General features: G+C 46.0%; 1 protein-coding gene across 1 annotated transcript; it reads right to left on the bottom strand.

Annotated features, from left to right (window-relative positions):
* Positions 1–10959: 10959 nt before the first annotated feature.
* On the bottom strand, positions 10960–11382 carry LOC135366376 (speckle-type POZ protein-like). The gene has a single exon (XM_064599055.1). The coding sequence runs from the start codon at positions 11380–11382 to the stop codon at positions 10960–10962; it is 423 nt and encodes a 140-aa protein (XP_064455125.1).
* Positions 11383–21819: the final 10437 nt, after the last annotated feature.

Below are 21819 nucleotides of genomic sequence, written 5' to 3' on the forward strand. Positions count from 1 at the left end.
GCTTTTCCCCACAGATTATATTTCACTGGCTTGCACTGTGGCATGGAGGAGCGCTCAGTCACCCTCCCAGGTGTATATCGCTCGCTGAGCGACCTCTGGTTTGCCAATTCAGAACGATTCGCAGCTACCCAGAGCTGACGAGCCGCAAACACGGCGAAACACGTGTCCTCTGGTGCTGTCGCATCGTTCCATGAATATCTATTTCTCTGCGTGCAGCCATAGAAGCCATCTTAATCTGTAATTTTGAATTTCAAACAAGTCTAGTGTCATTTACTTGTCTCTTTAATGGCTTTTCCCCACAGATTATATTTCACTGGCTTGCGCTGTGGCATGGAGGAGCGCTCAGTCACCCTCCCAGGTGTATATCGCTCGCTGAGCGACCCCTGGTTTGCCAATTCAGAACGATGCGCAGCTACCCAGGGCTGACGAGCCGCAAACACGGCGAAACACGTGTCCTCTGGAGCTGTCGCATCGTTCCATGAATATCTATTTCTCTGCGTGCAGCCATAGAAGCCATCTTAATCTGTAATTTTGAATTTCAAACAAGTCTAGTGTCATTTACTTGTCTCTTTAATGGCTTTTTCCCGCAGATTATATTTCACTGGCTTGCACTGTGGCATGGAGGAGCGCTCAGTCACCCTCCCAGGTGTATATCGCTCGCTGAGCGACCTCTGGTTTGCCAATTCAGAACGATTCGCAGCTACCCAGAGCTGACGAGCCGCAAACACGGCGAAACACGTGTCCTCTGGTGCTGTCGCATCGTTCCATGAATATCTATTTCTCTGCGTGCAGCCATAGAAGCCATCTTAATCTGTAATTTTGAATTTCAAACAAGTCTAGTGTCATTTACTTGTCTCTTTAATGGCTTTTCCCCACAGATTATATTTCACTGGCTTGCACTGTGGCATGGAGGAGCGCTCAGTCACCCTCCCAGGTGTATATCGCTCGCTGAGCGACCTCTGGTTTGCCAATTCAGAACGATTCGCAGCTGCCCAGAGCTGACGAGCCGCAAACACGGCGAAACACGTGTCCTCTGGTGCTGTCGCATCGTTCCATGAATATCTATTTCTCTGCGTGCAGCCATAGAAGCCATCTTAATCTGTAATTTTGAATTTCAAACAAGTCTAGTGTCATTTACTTGTCTCTTTAATGGCTTTTCCCCACAGATTATATTTCACTGGCTTGCACTGTGGCATGGAGGAGCGCTCAGTCACCCTCCCAGGTGCATATCGCTCGCTGAGCGACCCCTGGTTTGCGAATTCAGAACGATGCGCAGCTACCCAGGGCTGACGAGCCGCAAACACGGCGAAACACGTGTCCTCTGGAGCTGTCGCATCGTTCCATGAATATCTATTTCTCTGCGTGCAGCCATAGAAGCCATCTTAATATGTAATTTTGAATTTCAAACAAGTCTAGTGTCATTTACTTGTCTCTTTAATGGCTTTTTCCCGCAGAATATATTTCACTGGCTTGCACTGTGGCATGGAGGAGCGCTCAGTCACCCTCCCAGGTGTATATCGCTCGCTGAGCGACCTCTGGTTTGCCAATTCAGAACGATTCGCAGCTACCCAGAGCTGACGAGCCGCAAACACGGCGAAACACGTGTCCTCTGGTGCTGTCGCATCGTTCCATGAATATCTATTTCTCTGCGTGCAGCCGTAGAAGCCATCTTAATCTGTAATTTTGAATTTCAAACAAGTCTAGTGTCATTTACTTCTCTCTTTAATGGCTTTTCCCCACAGATTATATTTCACTGGCTTGCACTGTGGCATGGAGGAGCGCTCAGTCACCCTCCCAGGTGTATATCGCTCGCTGAGCGACCTCTGGTTTGCCAATTCAGAACGATTCGCAGCTACCCAGAGCTGACGAGCCGCAAACACGGCGAAACACGTGTCCTCTGGTGCTGTCGCATCGTTCCATGAATATCTATTTCTCTGCGTGCAGCCATAGAAGCCATCTTAATCTGTAATTTTGAATTTCAAACAAGTCTAGTGTCATTTACTTGTCTCTTTAATGGCTTTTCCCCACAGATTATATTTCACTGGCTTGCACTGTGGCATGGAGGAGCGCTCAGTCACCCTCCCAGGTGTATATCGCTCGCTGAGCGACCCCTGGTTTGCCAATTCAGAACGATGCGCAGCTACCCAGGGCTGACGAGCCGCAAACACGGCGAAACACGTGTCCTCTGGAGCTGTCGCATCGTTCCATGAATATCTATTTCTCTGCGTGCAGCCATAGAAGCCATCTTAATCTGTAATTTTGAATTTCAAACAAGTCTAGTGTCATTTACTTGTCTCTTTAATGGCTTTTTCCCGCAGATTATATTTCACTGGCTTGCACTGTGGCATGGAGGAGCGCTCAGTCACCCTCCCAGGTGTATATCGCTCGCTGAGCGACCTCTGGTTTGCCAATTCAGAACGATTCGCAGCTACCCAGAGCTGACGAGCCGCAAACACGGCGAAACACGTGTCCTCTGGTGCTGTCGCATCGTTCCATGAATATCTATTTCTCTGCGTGCAGCCATAGAAGCCATCTTAATCTGTAATTTTGAATTTCAAACAAGTCTAGTGTCATTTACTTGTCTCTTTAATGGCTTTTCCCCACAGATTATATTTCACTGGCTTGCACTGTGGCATGGAGGAGCGCTCAGTCACCCTCCCAGGTGTATATCGCTCGCTGAGCGACCTCTGGTTTGCCAATTCAGAACGATTCGCAGCTACCCAGAGCTGACGAGCCGCAAACACGGCGAAACACGTGTCCTCTGGTGCTGTCGCATCGTTCCATGAATATCTATTTCTCTGCGTGCAGCCATAGAAGCCATCTTAATCTGTAATTTTGAATTTCAAACAAGTCTAGTGTCATTTACTTGTCTCTTTAATGGCTTTTCCCCACATATTATATTTCACTGGCTTGCACTGTGGCATGGAGGAGCGCTCAGTCACCCTCCCAGGTGTATATCGCTCGCTGAGCGACCCCTGGTTTGCTAATTCAGAACGATGCGCAGCTACCCAGGGCTGACGAGCCGCAAACACGGCGAAACACGTGTCCTCTGGTGCTGTCGCATCGTTCCATGAATATCTATTTCTCTGCGTGCAGCCATAGAAGCCATCTTAATCTGTAATTTTGAATTTCAAACAAGTCTAGTGTCATTTACTTGTCTCTTTAATGGCTTTTCCCCACAGATTATATTTCACTGGCTTGCACTGTGGCATGGAGGAGCGCTCAGTCACCCTCCCAGGTGTATATCGCTCGCTGAGCGACCTCTGGTTTGCCAATTCAGAACGATTCGCAGCTACCCAGAGCTGACGAGCCGCAAACACGGCGAAACACGTGTCCTCTGGTGCTGTCGCATCGTTCCATGAATATCTATTTCTCTGCGTGCAGCCATAGAAGCCATCTTAATCTGTAATTTTGAATTTCAAACAAGTCTAGTGTCATTTACTTGTCTCTTTAATGGCTTTTCCCCACAGATTATATTTCACTGGCTTGCACTGTGGCATGGAGGAGCGCTCAGTCACCCTCCCAGGTGTATATCGCTCGCTGAGCGACCCGTGGTTTGCCAATTCAGAACGATGCGCAGCTACCCAGGGCTGACGAGCCGCAAACACGGCGAAACACGTGTCCTCTGGAGCTGTCGCATCGTTCCATGAATATCTATTTCTCTGCGTGCAGCCATAGAAGCCATCTTAATCTGTAATTTTGAATTTCAAACAAGTCTAATGTCATTTACTTGTCTCTTTAATGGCTTTTTCCCGCAGATTATATTTCACTGGCTTGCACTGTGGCATGGAGGAGCGCTCAGTCACCCTCCCAGGTGTATATCGCTCGCTGAGCGACCTCTGGTTTGCCAATTCAGAACGATTCGCAGCTACCCAGAGCTGACGAGCCGCAAACACGGCGAAACACGTGTCCTCTGGTGCTGTCGCATCGTTCCATGAATATCTATTTCTCTGCGTGCAGCCATAGAAGCCATCTTAATCTGTAATTTTGAATTTCAAACAAGTCTAGTGTCATTTACTTGTCTCTTTAATGGCTTTTCCCCACAGATTATATTTCACTGGCTTGCACTGCGGCATGGAGGAGCGCTCAGTCACCCTCCCAGGTGTATATCGCTCGCTGAGCGACCTCTGGTTTGCCAATTCAGAACGATTCGCAGCTACCCAGAGCTGACGAGCCGCAAACACGGCGAAACACGTGTCCTCTGGTGCTGTCGCATCGTTCCATGAATATCTATTTCTCTGCGTGCAGCCATAGAAGCCATCTTAATCTGTAATTTTGAATTTCAAACAAGTCTAGTGTCATTTACTTGTCTCTTTAATGGCTTTTCCCCACAGATTATATTTCACTGGCTTGCACTGTGGCATGGAGGAGCGCTCAGTCACCCTCCCAGGTGTATATCGCTCGCTGAGCGACCTCTGGTTTGCCAATTCAGAACGATTCGCAGCTACCCAGAGCTGACGAGCCGCAAACACGGCGAAAGACGTGTCCTCTGGTGCTGTCGCATCGTTCCATGAATATCTATTTCTCTGCGTGCAGCCATAGAAGCCATCTTAATCTGTAATTTTGAATTTCAAACAAGTCTAGTGTCATTTACTTGTCTCTTTAATGGCTTTTCCCCACAGATTATATTTCACTGGCTTGCACTGTGGCATGGAGGAGCGCTCAGTCACCCTCCCAGGTGTATATCGCTCGCTGAGCGACCTCTGGTTTGCCAATTCAGAACGATTCGCAGCTACCCAGAGCTGACGAGCCGCAAACACGGCGAAAGACGTGTCCTCTGGTGCTGTCGCATCGTTCCATGAATATCTATTTCTCTGCGTGCAGCCATAGAAGCCATCTTAATCTGTAATTTTGAATTTCAAACAAGTCTAGTGTCATTTACTTGTCTCTTTAATGGCTTTTCCCCACAGATTATATTTCACTGGCTTGCACTGTGGCATGGAGGAGCGCTCAGTCACCCTCCCAGGTGTATATCGCTCGCTGAGCGACCTCTGGTTTGCCAATTCAGAACGATTCGCAGCTACCCAGAGCTGACGAGCCGCAAACACGGCGAAACACGTGTCCTCTGGTGCTGTCGCATCGTTCCATGAATATCTATTTCTCTGCGTGCAGCCATAGAAGCCATCTTAATCTGTAATTTTGAATTTCAAACAAGTCTAGTGTCATTTACTTGTCTCTTTAATGGCTTTTCCTCACAGATTATATTTCACTGGCTTGCACTGTGGCATGGAGGAGCGCTCAGTCACCCTCCCAGGTGTATATCGCTCGCTGAGCGACCTCTGGTTTGCCAATTCAGAACGATTCGCAGCTACCCAGAGCTGACGAGCCGCAAACACGGCGAAACACGTGTCCTCTGGTGCTGTCGCATCGTTCCATGAATATCTATTTCTCTGCGTGCAGCCATAGAAGCCATCTTAATCTGTAATTTTGAATTTCAAACAAGTCTAGTGTCATTTACTTGTCTCTTTAATGGCTTTTTCTCGCAGATTATATTTCACTGGCTTGCACTGTGGCATGGAGGAGTGCTCAGTCACCCTCCCAGGTGTATATCGCTCGCTGAGCGACCTCTGGTTTGCCAATTCAGAACGATTCGCAGCTACCCAGAGCTGACGAGCCGCAAACACGGCGAAAGACGTGTCCTCTGGTGCTGTCGCATCGTTCCATGAATATCTATTTCTCTGCGTGCAGCCATAGAAGCCATCTTAATCTGTAATTTTGAATTTCAAACAAGTCTAGTGTCATTTACTTGTCTCTTTAATGGCTTTTTCTCGCAGATTATATTTCACTGGCTTGCACTGTGGCATGGAGGAGTGCTCAGTCACCCTCCCAGGTGTATATCGCTCGCTGAGCGACCTCTGGTTTGCCAATTCAGAACGATTCGCAGCTACCCAGAGCTGACGAGCCGCAAACACGGCGAAAGACGTGTCCTCTGGTGCTGTCGCATCGTTCCATGAATATCTATTTCTCTGCGTGCAGCCATAGAAGCCATCTTAATCTGTAATTTTGAATTTCAAACAAGTCTAGTGTCATTTACTTGTCTCTTTAATGGCTTTTTCTCGCAGATTATATTTCACTGGCTTGCACTGTGGCATGGAGGAGTGCTCAGTCACCCTCCCAGGTGTATATCGCTCGCTGAGCGACCTCTGGTTTGCCAATTCAGAACGATTCGCAGCTACCCAGAGCTGACGAGCCGCAAACACGGCGAAAGACGTGTCCTCTGGTGCTGTCGCATCGTTCCATGAATATCTATTTCTCTGCGTGCAGCCATAGAAGCCATCTTAATCTGTAATTTTGAATTTCAAACAAGTCTAGTGTCATTTACTTGTCTCTTTAATGGCTTTTTCTCGCAGATTATATTTCACTGGCTTGCACTGTGGCATGGAGGAGTGCTCAGTCACCCTCCCAGGTGTATATCGCTCGCTGAGCGACCTCTGGTTTGCCAATTCAGAACGATTCGCAGCTACCCAGAGCTGACGAGCCGCAAACACGGCGAAAGACGTGTCCTCTGGTGCTGTCGCATCGTTCCATGAATATCTATTTCTCTGCGTGCAGCCATAGAAGCCATCTTAATCTGTAATTTTGAATTTCAAACAAGTCTAGTGTCATTTACTTGTCTCTTTAATGGCTTTTTCTCGCAGATTATATTTCACTGGCTTGCACTGTGGCATGGAGGAGTGCTCAGTCACCCTCCCAGGTGTATATCGCTCGCTGAGCGACCTCTGGTTTGCCAATTCAGAACGATTCGCAGCTACCCAGAGCTGACGAGCCGCAAACACGGCGAAAGACGTGTCCTCTGGTGCTGTCGCATCGTTCCATGAATATCTATTTCTCTGCGTGCAGCCATAGAAGCCATTTTAATCTGTAATTTTGAATTTCAAACTCGTCTAGTGTCATTTACTTATTTCTTTAATGGTTTTTTTACTGGGTACAGATGGACGCGAAAACAAAAAGACTACAAGTAATGAAGAGACTCGGGAGGCCGTATAAGGGTTAAAAACACTTGCTACTTTTATTACATTAATAATTAAGGTGGTACTAGAAATATATTTACAGTTACTTGTCGACGTTTCGGCAGTCAGCGTTGCCTTCAACAGGACGGAAAATTGGGACTAAAACATTGTTTCGGATCAGGTTCAACAACCACCGATCGGACGTTACAAAAAAGCCAAACCTTCCGGTCTCTCGCCATTTCAAACAACCAGGTCATTCACTAAATAATGTGTCACTTTTCATTCCCCAGTCAAACTTTAGCTCAGATCGGTGCACGGAACAACACGAATCTTATCTCATTTACAAATTCCAATCAACCATTAACGAAGATCTGGGAGCAGGTTCAAAGGTGAGAAATCTGGCCGCATAGATGAGCTACACTTTCTTCCTTTTCGTTTCTTTTCTCTTTTTTTCAGCAAAGTTCGAAGCAGCGCTCACCCTGCCCAGGAATTTCTCCCAAAGCGGACAGTGACCTGCGGCGAATGACATCACCACCCAGACTTGACCTTCTGAATATTCCTGACTCACTGACAAACGGCTGTGGCGTGCCCGTACCGATTATGACGTCATGTACCAAACCTGGCCGTCATGTCCCAAAAATTTATGCGAGCTGCTCATACGCAACCTTGTCTGCCGCACGACGGCCATGGTTCTGAAAACGCGCCCAGACGCGCTCGAATATCTGTAGTCGACAGATTCCGGCGAACCCCCTCCGCGCGCGTTGAAAAACTGGTTTTTACGAGGTCACAGGCACGCCGAGCGCGCGCGCATCCTGAAAACGTCGGGAAAACGCTCCATGCGTTTAGCCCTCAACACGTTCCAAGCACTTTCCCTCTTTGCGTCCGCTGATACACAACGAGGGGGGGGGATCCACCAGGTATCTGCAGTGCCAGGCCCATACGCCCACACAAGACGCGAAACATTAATGTTCGCTCTTTGCACTCCAATAGGGCTACGTATTTGCGATTCGCTCCGCACGCGTTCGCACAAGTAACAGTCAAGACACGTGAACGTCAGGTATCCACTAAGCATTGTCGGCTTCGAAACCTATTATGAGGACTCCGAAACCTATCCGTCATCTTCAAAATCCATCGCACAGACTTCAACTTCAAATCCCATCACATCACAGCCCTTCATCCAACTTCAACTTCACCTCACACTTCATTTTTCCTTTCTTTTTTTCTTATTAACATATTACCCCCACCACACTAACTCCAACTTCAAATTCCATCACATCACATCACAGCCCTTCATTCAACTTTACATCACATCATGCCCTTCATTCAACATCACATCATTTGTTATGAGGTGACGGTGAATGAAGTCTGTGCAGGTCATCATGAATGAATTGGACGACCTATGCCCACGTGGCCCCGCGGGGTGTGTGCTCCAAGGTATATCTAAACTGGTAGCGAAAACTAGCGAAAATACCAAATCAGACCCATCGGCAAGGCCACCAGCAAGAGGCGCGAGCGATCCTGGGTATTGACAGTAGAGGTACGGTTGTAAACAGAAAAACTTTGCAACATGGGCGTCGCTTGTGTGTGTACTAATAGGTTATTCATAATTTCAATGTAGAAAAAAGTTTCTGTTGCCCCGCTCGTGCACATATACGAGATCATCTACCACTCGAGTACATTTTCGTATCCTGATCCTTTGCGCACGTGTCACAGTTGGGGGTGTTTATCCGTGCGTCTCGTCCGCACCGTGTGTCCGTGCATTGTAATACGGAATTCGTACACTCTTTGGGTTAAACAGGACGCGACGTTCACATCTCCGTGCTGTAGACCAAGATTAACACGTGTGAACGGGTGAATACAATGCATCCCCTGTTGCTGGGCCCGCGAAAAAAAAAAAAGATTTCGTCATGGGACGAGCGGCCATGATAGTGTGAGTGTTAGCAGGAACCAACTGTGCACCAACGACGTCGTGTTTTGTTGCAATGGACCTATAACGGTCACTCATTGAATAAATGCAAATGTCTAAGCACTAGGTGTACGTATAGCTCTAAGAGGACTCGCTGTTGGGCACGTTGGTGACTATACATGAAGATCCAAAACACAGCGCGAGAAGACACGACGGAAGAAGAGCATGCCAAAAGGCCCGAGAGCATGAAAGGTCTTTGTCTAGTGCGGACACGCGTCATTTGCCTATGCATGTTACCAAATGTAAGTGTACTCCGCTATTTAGTCAGATTGTTGTGCTATCTAGGAGCAGAGATAAGGGTGCGCGGGAGTTATCTGAAGCGTTTTTTATCGGGGATAGAGGCGGTAGGTGTGTGAGCCAAACTTCTGTGTCTTTGTTATCGGGGGAGAGGAGGATGTTGTCCAGGCGGTAGTGATTGTGTCTGTCTGAGCGTCTGCGCTTTTGGACCAAGGTGGGGTGACTGGGTTGGCGGCTGTGCGCCTGCGTACTGGGTTTTGTGTTATTAAACTGTTCGTTGGAGTCAGCGCCTGTCCTGTCCTCTCTTCTTCCGTCGTGTCTTCTCGCGCTGTGTTTTGGATCTTCATGTATAGCTCTAGGTGGGAAATGGGCCTTATGTGAGCCTTCCTAATTTCTGCATGGTCACGGTATTGCTGACTGGGCGCGGAAAAGAGAATACAGAGCAAGCGAAGTGGGCCAATGTAAACCTGCATAGCTAATTATGCACTACTTATTATTCATACCAGTGACATCATCTCCGACGTCATTTATTTACAATCGTAGTAGTCCGCGCAACGGATGGATGGCGCTGACTGTCTCAATCATGGCGTCATTCTGAAGACACAGGTGCCTATGGGAGCTGCGCTACCTGTTTAAATATACCTTGTGTGCTCCGTGTCGTCCACAACTGGGTGAGAGGACTGGGTGATGATGACGTAAGCTCGCTTCGCAGGAATGTACCCGACAGCAGAGCTGTACGTAACGCGTTACTGTTTTTGGTAACTAAGTAAGGACTTAGTTACAAAAATTTGGTAGTGCGTTAGTGCAAGTTACTTTTCCCTATTTCTTTTCGCTCGCTGTCACCAACCACGACCGCCAGTTGTGGTTTTCCCCGCGCACATGGCGATATTCCACGAGGCTGAAGCACGCGGAAAAATCCTCAGCGAACAGAAAAATATACCAGAGAGCAACGCCTTTCTTATTGCTCTGGTGTCCACAGTGTTTCAGCACACCCCACAAGGTGTTCCTCCTTTCAAGTATTCACTGCGCTCAGGGCATTTAGTGTTTTGTCTCTCTACTCGGGAACTCATGTCAATGATCATGTGAAGGCCTCCTTGTTAATGAACGCCGTTTTTTCCCGCCTAATAATCCCTCTTATGGTTATGGATGACCGCCTTCAAGCCTGTTATTTCTTGTAGATTTAGCCTAGGGCTTACTTGATGGAAGTGCGGGTCAACAGTGTGCGTGAGACAATCGTCGTCGTATTTCTGCTGTCTGGTACGCAAATGTAAGGTATAGAAGTAACTCGTTACTTCCAGGTAAGGAGAACGCGTTCCTTTTATTTGTGAGTAACGAGTAACGTATTTAGTTACTATTTTTCGAAGGAACGAGTAACGTATTTAGTTCCTTTTTTTGGAGTAACGTGTACAGCTTTGCCCAACAGTCACGCTCCGCTATTTTTGCGTGGTGACTGTGCCGCAGGTTCACTGAATACTGTTAAAACTCGATGCGTCTATGACAGTGATGGATCGTGAGAACCGTTAGTACTCGGAATTCGCGGAGATCATTTCATGGTTTCCTTAACGAGTTGAGTGGAACTTATTTCTCTAAAATGAGGCATCAAAAAAGGATTATAATGCTACTCAGTATTCGAAAATGCTTTAATCGTTGAAAATAGACGCGTATGAGAATGACAACAATACCACAAGTAAGCAAGCGAAGCTTTGTACACAGGAGTACGTTCACTTTCCGTAAGAAGCGTGAAGGACCTACATCAACCACTTCCCACTGTTCAAAGCACCCTGATTAGTGCAGTTCACTGTGTCTTCAGTTGTCTTGTGGTACTGTCTGTGCAGCCTGTGTCCCTATGGGAGTGAACAGTTCCAGAAGGCGAGGCTCCTCTTCAACCATCGCCTTCCAAGCATCAGATTTTCCCACGTCGACCGCGTGCCCTTTAATATAGCAGGCGGCAAAATCTCTCAGTTTGTCGGCGTTCAACTTTATGGCCAGGCGAAGAATGTCCACGGCAGTATCCACACTGAGACTGCTCGCGAGACTGTACTCGCACATCGACTTGAGACGCTTCAGGTCGTACTTTTCTCCAGCATGAAGAAGTTCGGCTGCCAAGGAGGCCATATTGGGCGCAGTATCCGTGTAGATGAAAGTTATCATTTCTTGCAACGCTTCAGCAGAGATGTCGTCTAGATATACTCGGTTCTCTTGCTTCTCCTTCATGTTGTTTCTGAACATCGCGTCAAATACCGGGCTTCGAATGGCAAGGATGTTCTTGTGCACGCGAAAATCCTTCCCTCCTGCAGTTAAGGTCACGTCGGCGTAATCATTACCTTCGAGGAGTCGACCTAAGTCATTCACAAAACTTGGTCCTTCAGGGGGGTTTTCGACGGTGCAGATCGCAGACGATTTACGAAGCTCGAATATCGTTAACTCACAGCATAGCGTAAGAACGCCATCTGATAATAGACAACTGGATTTGTCAAGGAACTCCTTTGTGCTCCCGAGATTAATGGCCCAATCGTTTCGCAGCGAAAAAATTCTAGCACTCTCTGTTCTGTTTACTTGTTTGCATTGTTTGTTCACTACCCATACACAGCATACTGCTTTCACTGCATCACTTCCGCGATACATCACTTCTAGTCTCAGGTATCTATCCTCCGAGAAAGCCGGATACAATCTCATGCTCCACGTACGCGAACTGATATCGCCGGTGAAGAAATTTCCGCTATCAACGTAGTCGTCTCCCTTGCCAGTAAGTAAATAGAAGTCTTTGATGTCCCAAGTGTGCAAGCACTTTACCTTCGTGAATTCGTGGTAGCTATAGCTGGTCGAAATCACGTCGACGTCTCTTGTGACCAGGTGGGAGTAAGTCGCCATCTTCCCATGCATTTCTCCCTATTCAGCGCGTCAAGCGGCGGCGGCAGCCACCAGACGTCCCACTGTTATTAGCACAGAAATTTCTCTCCTCATACCTGGCGCAAAGTATAAAGTGTCTGGGCACACTGTGCCAAAAGTTGGATGATTGTTTGGATCCAAGTGGATTACAGATTCAATCCAAGCCATCCAACTGGCATCTTGGCCAAGCCAAGCCTAAATGCTCCTACTGTCAACAAGAAGCACTGCGAAGGCGAAGATAATGCGAAATCGTCGGTTTGTGAATTGAGGAAACGTATTTTTTGAAGTTCTTGATCTACAATATGCTGCACAGTTTTGTGAAATTGGTGATTTGTGGCTTCCGGGCTTCAAGCCTTGTTTGTCGGAGTAGTGTTATCGGTGCTGTGGCCTTTACATTTGCGTGCCATTTACCACTTCTATCATGAACAGTGACCTGCGTTCCTTTTTGTGAATTCGTTTCAAGTTTAGCGAAGTGAAGTACGCAGCATATAGATCATCGTGCTAGCTGCATCATGCAATTGAACTATTATAACAGACGCATCAAGTTGTTTGCATCGAATGAACTGCGCATGTTGACGGTACTTGGCACAGAGCTCTGTAGGTCGATGTGCGATATCACAATCTGCCGTGATTCAGGCAGAATAGCTATTCGAATGCACGAAGTAGAGGGAAACGTGTAGATGAATGAGAGAGCAACACACACCTTTGTTGCAACAAAAAAAATATGTTTATTAATGCGAGTCACGATTTCATTAGAGCACAGCACGGTAAAATTAAGCTGTTTCACGGGGTAGTCAACAGACACGTAGCTGCTGCTGCCAAGGAGCATGTAAAAACGTGGTTGTGGATGGGATGCTGTTCTAAAGCGCTACGTCTGAGCAAGCTATACTTGCGTCTGTCTTTTTTTAAGTATGCTCCCTCGAAAAGGGAAGAAAAATGTGGAGGTACAGTTTTTCAGTTTTCCATCTGTAAATCAGGATGACATCAGGTGCTGCTGATGCATTTGGGTGATATAAGCTTCGTAATTTTTCTCTTTTCTCTGTGCAACTGAACCTCAGGTGAAGGCAGTCAAATATACAGTTCTCACAACTAATGGTCACAAATGCTGAATGTTGTGATATCAAAGGTGCCTTGCATAGTTTATTTTTGCACTAAAATAATTTTACATCACACACACGCATTCATATTGCCACTAATTAGTAGATATGATACATGATTGGAGTTCAGACAGAGATCGTGTTCAACCAAAATTGGGGGGGGGGGGAATATGTTTAATGCAAAGTAATGGGGCAAAATTGGGGCTCAACTGATTCGAGGTAATAATCAGTAGGAGGTGAGCAGGGTGTCGGAGCGAACCGAAAACCGGAACCGAAAACCGAAAAAAAAAAAACCGCTATTTTGGTGCGAACCGGAACGGAATCGAAACCGTATACATTTTTTTCGCTCAGGAGGGAAACCGAAAAATATATTTAACGGTTTTCGGTCCAAGAAAAAACTTCGCCGATTTGAACTACGGATAGGCGAATGAAACAGACGTCGTGTGCTCTGAAGTCATTTCATGGATACTATACGAGGGTTACGGTTACGGTGGAGTGTATGTCGGTATACTATGACCCTTAGGCTCCCTTTGTAATGGTTTATCGTTCGCGCACGCACACAGACTTAGAGGTACATGTGACTCTCTAGCAATGTGCTGTAGTGTTCGTTTTAATTTGATCCCCCCAAACTCTCAACTAAACAGTGACCCAAGGGGGCTGCATAACGGCTTCTTTATCGGTAATGTCGCGCAACGCGTCCCTTGTTTGAGAGCAGCTAAGTTGAATACATTTACGTATACTCGAGGGCAAGCCCGTGCGAAGTGGCAACTCTTTTGTGGACAGGACACGAAGAAAATAAAACAGAGCCGTCGAGCGCGTTTGTGAGTGAAGGTGTTTCTCGATTTGCGTCGTAGTCGTGCGGTGGTGCTTGCTGGCTAGACAGTAGCAACAGACATTAGGATGGGACGCGATCGCTCCAACCCAGCAAGAAAGTACTTTACGTATGACATCACGGCAAACAAGTCCGTTTGTAGCATGCGCTTCAAGAAAGGAGAAAGCCCATTTGAACAGACAGTAACCTACAGGAACCAGGAGCTACCAATTTCACAGCTGTCTATTAATATTAAATACCACGTATGCGGAATAAACGGGTTTACATTTTGTAACATTAATTTTTTGTTGTGGGGATGAATATTCCCAGCAGAAGCGGAACAGGTTAAAAACCGGTATGAACCGTTATTTTTTTGCTCCGGAGCAGAACCGGTACCGGATCGTTTATGATGTAACCGGAACGAAAACCGGAACGAAAAACTTTTCGGTTCGACACCCTGGAGATGAGTTTAACTTGAAATAGTGAGACCGTAAATATAATGTTGTAGGTACACGGGCTGTTTGACACAGGTACACCTCTATATTAACAGAACGGATGGTGATCATGAGTGGTCTACTTTACTGTATCGAATACAATTAACACACAATTGATGAATGGTCAATATTCCTGCAAAATATTATAATGAATTGAGATTCATAAACTGAGGCTTGTAATTTTGCAATAAATAAGGAAATGAGTTTTCTTGGAGAGGGCACTGTTAATAAAATAAAGGAATTTGTGAATTTCATCAATCAAGAGATTATTCTATTTTGTTTCAGTAAAAATACAATTGCATTGACTTTCTCTGTAACAAGCTGTGACTGTATTACACAGGAGCATTCACCACACCACGCTGCACTATCAGTGTCGGTACTCCCCATATAAAAGAGATGATCGACTGAGCAGCCACGATGCAGAACATGTTGTAGCACATATATGCTTGATGTAGACAGTTGTAGTGCCCGCGCACTTTGCTGGAGATCCTTCCTTGGTTGTGGTATAATTGCACAAAAATTTAAGCCATAGTTTTGGGGTTGTACATGAATTTATGAATATACCTCACACAAACTATCTGGCCACCGTTTTTTGGCTTTTCTGGCTTTTAAAAATTACACTTATGCAGCAATCATGTACTTTTAATTAGTACTTCACTTTCTAAAAGGATTTGAAAAACCCTTGCTCAAGCAAAAAGTACGCCGCAAGCAGACTTTCAACTGAATGGCCCAAGTGAAGCCATTCCTGTGTCATGGCTTCATGGCAAATGCTTGAAGGGGTTTGCATATGAGACACACTTTGCTCTTGGTAACCTGCACACAAGCACAAGCAGGTTAAAATTGAGAAAATTCACAGAGAAGTACAGAGGCACACTGACACTAAAAGGAATGAAACAGTGTAAGCTCCATCACCTGAACATGTATACTTTGTTGACCTGGTGCCGGAACGCCAGGGCATGCACCAGGCTTCAGTACAGCTCGACTGTGTCCACCATAAAAAGAGCATTGCTGAAAATGAGTAGAGCACATGAGGTCGTGTTTGCAGTCAGTGTAGGATTTCACATTCACTTCCTGAAGTCGCTGAACCCATTTCGAATATCGTTCCGTATGTTGTTGCGGGAGCCTGTGAGGGCGACAAATTTTCATTAACAATGTTACAGAAACAACAGAAGCAGTACCCTCTTTATCTTCGTGTAGCACACGCATAATACACCTTCAAATGTGTCGGAGAAAGCTATAGGATCTCCAGGTGCAGGTGCATGCATCCCCATTGCAACAGACCCTTCCCGAGTGGAGCTGTTAATGGGATGGTGCAGCATCTGCTTGGCATATTCCCATAGTGACAATATCTGAGTGATTGTATTATCCTGAGGAAAATACAAGGTGCTCCTATATGTGTGTGTACTTGTATCTGAAACGCAGTTATTTTCTTTGTAACTTGCACTGCTTCTTTCAGTACCTTTTCTCGGATGGTTGAACAAAAACATGGCAGATGGGATCAAACAAACATAAGTAACATTGATAAGGTGGATGCTGAGCGGCATGCTACCTTGCCGCATTTGACCTCCAGTCAATGCTGTGTTAGTAAAATATTTCTGATGTTGAAATTTATAAGTTTGGGTAAATGTTACAAAAGTAAAGCTATGTTTGTATATATTGGCACTCTGACGTACAAAGCTGCACGGCCAGGGGAAGACAAACTTAATTCACTCGAAAACATATTGGAAGAATTTCACACACATGAAAATAGGAAAAGCAGGCTACTTACTTTAGGAAAGATGCTCCTGATCCACCCTCTCTCTGCACTGCTTGCAGTTCTCTTTTATGCATTTATTGGGCAACAACAATAACAACTTTATTTTGAGATTATGAATGGGGAGTTCCATCGCCAGAGGCCAATGGGGAGTTTCATGTTTACGTTGCTGACTTCCGAAACAGAGCGTCGAAGCTCTCGGATTTCGGCTCCATTTAAAGGCATTGGTAACCACGATATCTTTGAAATCGCCAATAAACTCACTAATTAAAGACACGTTCACGCGTTTTATGGCTTGACGGGTTTGACAACCACGGAATAGAAACCTAAATCTAAGTAGGCTCGAGTTAGAAAGCTCAGAGGTGGAGGCCAGTCTAAAAGAACAATAAAACACACAAGATATGACCCCACTCTAGATTTAATAGTTTTTTATCACGTTTCACACGTCTTTGTTTGGTACACACAGTGACAAAACGACAAACATGAACCAAAACCATTGTTCATATTTCCTCCGCCAAAACTAGCGGGCACTGCCAGTTCTGGCCTGGCAACACAGGGACGCCTGATGGCGGCTTTCTTAGTTTGACGGCAGTTTTGGTTGAGCTCCGATGACCTGTTTCTGACGGAGCGACTTTGATATTTTGTTCCTCGCCAGCGGACGGTCCCAAACTAGAGATTTTTTTGCGCAATATGTCAGGTATAACGGCTTTCAGCCTGCGTAAACAGCACGGGTCAATTCTGTTTTTTTTTTCAATTGAAAATCGCCAAAGTTGCCCCAAACTTGAGATTTTGGTCATATTTGTCTTTGCGCTGTACTCCTCCTATGCACGCCGTCATGATATATGAAGTATCGGCGTGTAGGTCGAAGCGTGCTCTTTAAATTGATATCAAATTTGCATGCCTGTATTTTGCCCCCCTTCGGTAAGACGGTGTAGAGTACAGCTATGCTCTCAAAAATTCGTTTTTTTTAAACTCTTGTTTCTCGAAAACCCCACCTTCGATTTCCTTCATATTTTGTAGTTCTATAGCCCAGGCTATGGTCTACATGCGTCCGCAAAATGAAAGGTTCCCTCTCGCCACAACTCGGAATAGCGCGCAACAAACGTGATGTGCGGAGCACACGATATACATCTCGTCCGGGAGAACCACGCCAGAGACTTCACAGGATTATTGGCGTCTGCTATTGCCGACATTACCGGCCTTGAATGACAGAGCTCATGATGCAGACCTACCGTAAATCGTGTGCTAGCAATATACTTTGAGTCTTTCTGACTCGTTTTTGCCCACTGTCGGATCTCAGTATCGTTCACGTGAAGTTTCGCGACGTTCTCATGCTTGGTTCACACTGTTGCATTTCCATGCGTTGCGGATGCGGCGCGACACGGTTGTCATGGCAACGAAGCACGACACTCCGAAAAGCACACGCACCGCAAGAGTTGAGCTCGACCGAACTCCATGCGGTACGGGCTACCTGCGGAGATGCAGCTGACCAATGAGCGAACGCGCTCCGCGCAAGCGCATCACTGCTGTGCCTGTCGCGTGCTTTTCCAACGTTTTTTCCTTCTTTTCAGCAGAAGCGCTGCTGCTGCCATCTGAACAACAAGTGGCCAGTTTACGCGCTCTGTATGACGCAGATACGCTTCAATACACCTCAAAGTTACAGCTCAAAAGTACACCTCACGACCACATCACGTTGCCCGTTCATGGCTGCCTGTGGAATGGAGACGTGATTGGTCAACCACAAGCGTTTGACGTATCAAGAACGCATATGTCTGAACAGCATGTCGTACGACAGCCGCCTTCGCACTGGATCCGCACCGTAACCGCAACGGAGAGAAGTTGTAGTGTGAACCACGCATCAGTCGGTGGCTTTTGTTTCCGACATGAACATTAAGTACAGTACGGACCGCGTGTACTCTGCCGACTATGCGGTGCTATGGTAGCAAAACTAAGCTAAAAAATCGCTGAGGACTACCCTCGTGTTTTTACAAGCAAGTTCCCTAGAAACATACCGGGCGGCCGTCGGAATCCAGTCTTTGTCACATCTGGACGAAAAAAAGTGGAAGGAGGTGGACGCGTCACTGTAAAGATGTCCAGTTTCCGAAGAACAGCCGGAGTAGAAAAGGAACAGTAACGGCGGCGACCAGCCAGGTTATACCTTACAAGTTAAGTGATGTGTATTGTCGTGTATTGTCGTTTTTCTGGAAGATACTGTATACAAATAAACCAGGTCATGAAGACTTAGTGCTTAGAACGTGTATATAGTTCCGCTTTACTGCACGCCATTGTTACATCGTGATGGTGTCACCGTTCAAGGCATCAAGCTGCCTGGCATTCCCAATTTGATGCGTATTCTACTCAGAATTGTGCTGAAAGGGAACCTTCCGTTTCGCGAAAACATCTAGGTCATAGCCTGGGCTATGTCACTACAAAATATGAAGGAGATCGGATTTGGGGTTTTTGAGAAACGAGAGTAAAAAAACAAAACAAAAAGAAAACAAAAAAAAATTTGGGAGCACGGTTGTACTCTACACGACGAGGGGGGACGGGGGCAAGGTACAGACATGCAAATTTGACATCAATTTAAAGAGCACGCGTCCATCTCCTTCCACTTTTTTAGTCCACATGCGGCAAGACTGGATTCCAACGGCCGCTCGCACTGCCATCCATTCTTCCATCTTTGAGGCCCGGTATGTTTCTATGGAACGTGCTTCAAATAACAAAGGGGTCTCTCGATTGTTCGGCTTAAGATGGCTACCATTCCACTGCATAGTCGGCACAGTACACGCGATCCATACTGTAAATGGTGCTCATGTCGGAAACGGAAGTCACCGACTCGGAACGTCGGTGAACTTCACGTGAACGGCACTGAAATTCGACTGTACATAAAACGAGTCAGAAAGACTCAAAGTGTATCGCTAGCGTGCGATTTACGGTAGGTCTGCATCCTGAGCTCTGTCATTCAAGGCCGGAGACGTCGGAAATAGCGGACGCCAATAATCCTATTAACTCTCTGGCGTGGTTCTCCTGGACGAGATGTATATCGTGTGCCCGCACACCACGTTTCTTGCGCGCTATTCAAAGTTGTGTTGAGAGGGAATGTTCCATTTTGCGTACAGATGTAGGCCATAGCCTGGGCTATATAACTACAAAATATGAAGGAAGTCAGAGGTGTTTTTTTTAGAAACAAGGGTCCAAAAAACCCAATTTTTTTAGCATACCTGTACTCTACACCGCTTTGCCGGAATGGGGCAAGGTACAGACATGCAAATTTGACATCACTTTAAAGAGCACGCTTCAGCCTACACGCTGGCACCTCATATATCTCAATGGCGTGTACAGGAGGAGTACGGCGCAAAAACAAATACGACAAAACTCAAAAATTTGTGGCAACTTTGGTGATTTTTAATTGAAGATCAAAACAGAATTAACCCGTGCCCCTTACGCACGCCAAACGCCGTTGTACCTGACATATTGTGCAAAAATAATGAATAGTTTGGGAACGTCCGCTGGCGAGGAATAAAATGTGAAAGTCGCTCCGTTAGAAGGCTCCGCCGCCGAGTCAATTTCTTTCGGATTGTTTGCTGACGGACCACACCACATAGAGTAAAAGTATTTATTGCTCCTGTGTGCATGCATGTTGCGGTACAATATATATTTTTTGAAAGGAAATCGGTGATGGTGGCCGGACCACCCTGCCTGAGTTGAGATGGAATCACCCAGACGTAAAAAAAAAGAAAAAAGAAAAGGAAGCAGCGTGCGACGCTTCGTTTCATATCTTACATGATCATAATAATACAGTCTATTTATTTATTTATTTACAATACCCCAAAGGCTCTTGCGAGCGTTGCATGGGGGAGTGGGGTTGTACAGATATGAACATAACAAGGATAAGCAAAAGCATTACGTATAATAAATGCACTTGACAAATAAGGGCGCGAAAAGAAAGGAATCAATTGATTACTTGTGAATGGTTAAATGGTAGGTGATATCTTCCTATGAAACGGGGTGTGATCAGTGAGCTCCGCAATATTCGAGGGAAGATCATTCCAGTTAATAGTAGTCTTACAAAAAAATGACTTAGCAAAGGTGTCAGTGTGGCAGACGAAACGAGTTACCTTGTACAAATGGTCGAAGCCGGGAAAAATTGTGGAAGAACGAGTGATAGGGGAAATGCTAGGCGGAATGGTATGAATGAACTTGTGAACCAGAGACGACCTTGCAATGTATCGACGTCTTCCTATAGGTTAGGGAGTTGAAGGTGTTGTTTAATTACCGAGACTAAAGAATAACGTGAGTAATCACCAACGATGAAACGGGCTGCTCTATTCTGGAAGGCTTCAAGAGCGGAGGATAAGTATTGTTGAGGAGGGTCCCACAAAGCCGAGGCATACTCCAGTTCTGAACGTACTAGTGATAAGTGTGCTAGTTTCCTAATTTCCTGATGTGCGAATTCATAACTGACAAGGGACGTACGCAATACTTGTCATACGATGCGTATGTCATCCGATTATGGGTTCAAGCGCATAAGATGGTATGTTGTCTACACAACTTCTGAATGAATGTAAGTAAGTATTATCTAAAAAAAAGGAAATAAAACAGTCTTATTGGAGCAGGGTGGCTGCCACTACAGGCGCCTGCAGTTCCATGTCATTTGGTTTAGGCTCTGTCTCAGAGACGCAACGAAGGTGTTAAAAGCGGCAGTGTATACCGCTAGCTTTTAGGAAGGGTCAAGATTGCCTTCAGAGCTTTGACTTCTTTGTCCTGTGTAGGCCATCTCCCCATCAATGAATTCCATATGAATGAAAAACATATGCCGAATAGATCTACCTCTGTCTCTGTGCTATTAACCTCTGTGAAGTGGGGAATTTGATTTGATTTGATTTGACCTTACTGGCGCAAGCATAATGCTGTGAGGTGGGGAAGGGACCTGCGGTACATGGCGGGAAACATCGCATGTCATCATCACTTTTCCATGATTCATTGTTCTTGTTGTTGTTGTTGTTTAACAAAAGCTCGCACTACTAATCAGAGTTGTAAAGCGATACAAATATCGCATCCAATGTTCGCGTTCGCGCTTGAACAGATTCATATGAGACGGTAACCGAAATCGTGCCGACCCTCCTTCCAACGGGATACTGGATTACCCCAATCTCGTTTCCAGCCGTCTATCAGCCCCTGATGACACGCGCTCCGCTGTTCGAGGCAAGTTTGCGCGCCACTGTATGTCTAGTATTTATGCATTTTTATTCGTGGATTGCTTTGTTTTTTCCCTGCAACCACTGAGAAAGAGCTTATGAAATTGAAAAGCAAAAAAGCTGGCAATACCACATATCTTCCAACGTAATGACGAGTACCGCCAAGATTTTTTTCGTTGTACGCGCGTGCGGGGTTCATTTCGTTGTGTCCATTTTTTTGTCAATTTAGTCCAGTACCCTTGTTAGCTCCAAGGGGGTTTCACGGGCCTCCATTGAGTCGATGACGATCGGGGTCGATAGTCATTCAATACCCCTGTGACATCTTCGCGTAACATTTTGGCGTAACGGGTGTAGGATCAAATTAAAGAATTGTAAAGCGAAATTAATTGAATCAGTCTTTCGTTCACCGATATATTCCAAACTC

The sequence above is a fragment of the Ornithodoros turicata genome, chromosome 8 (assembly GCF_037126465.1).
Source record: "Ornithodoros turicata isolate Travis chromosome 8, ASM3712646v1, whole genome shotgun sequence".
Classification (NCBI taxonomy): Eukaryota; Metazoa; Arthropoda; class Arachnida; order Ixodida; family Argasidae; genus Ornithodoros; species Ornithodoros turicata.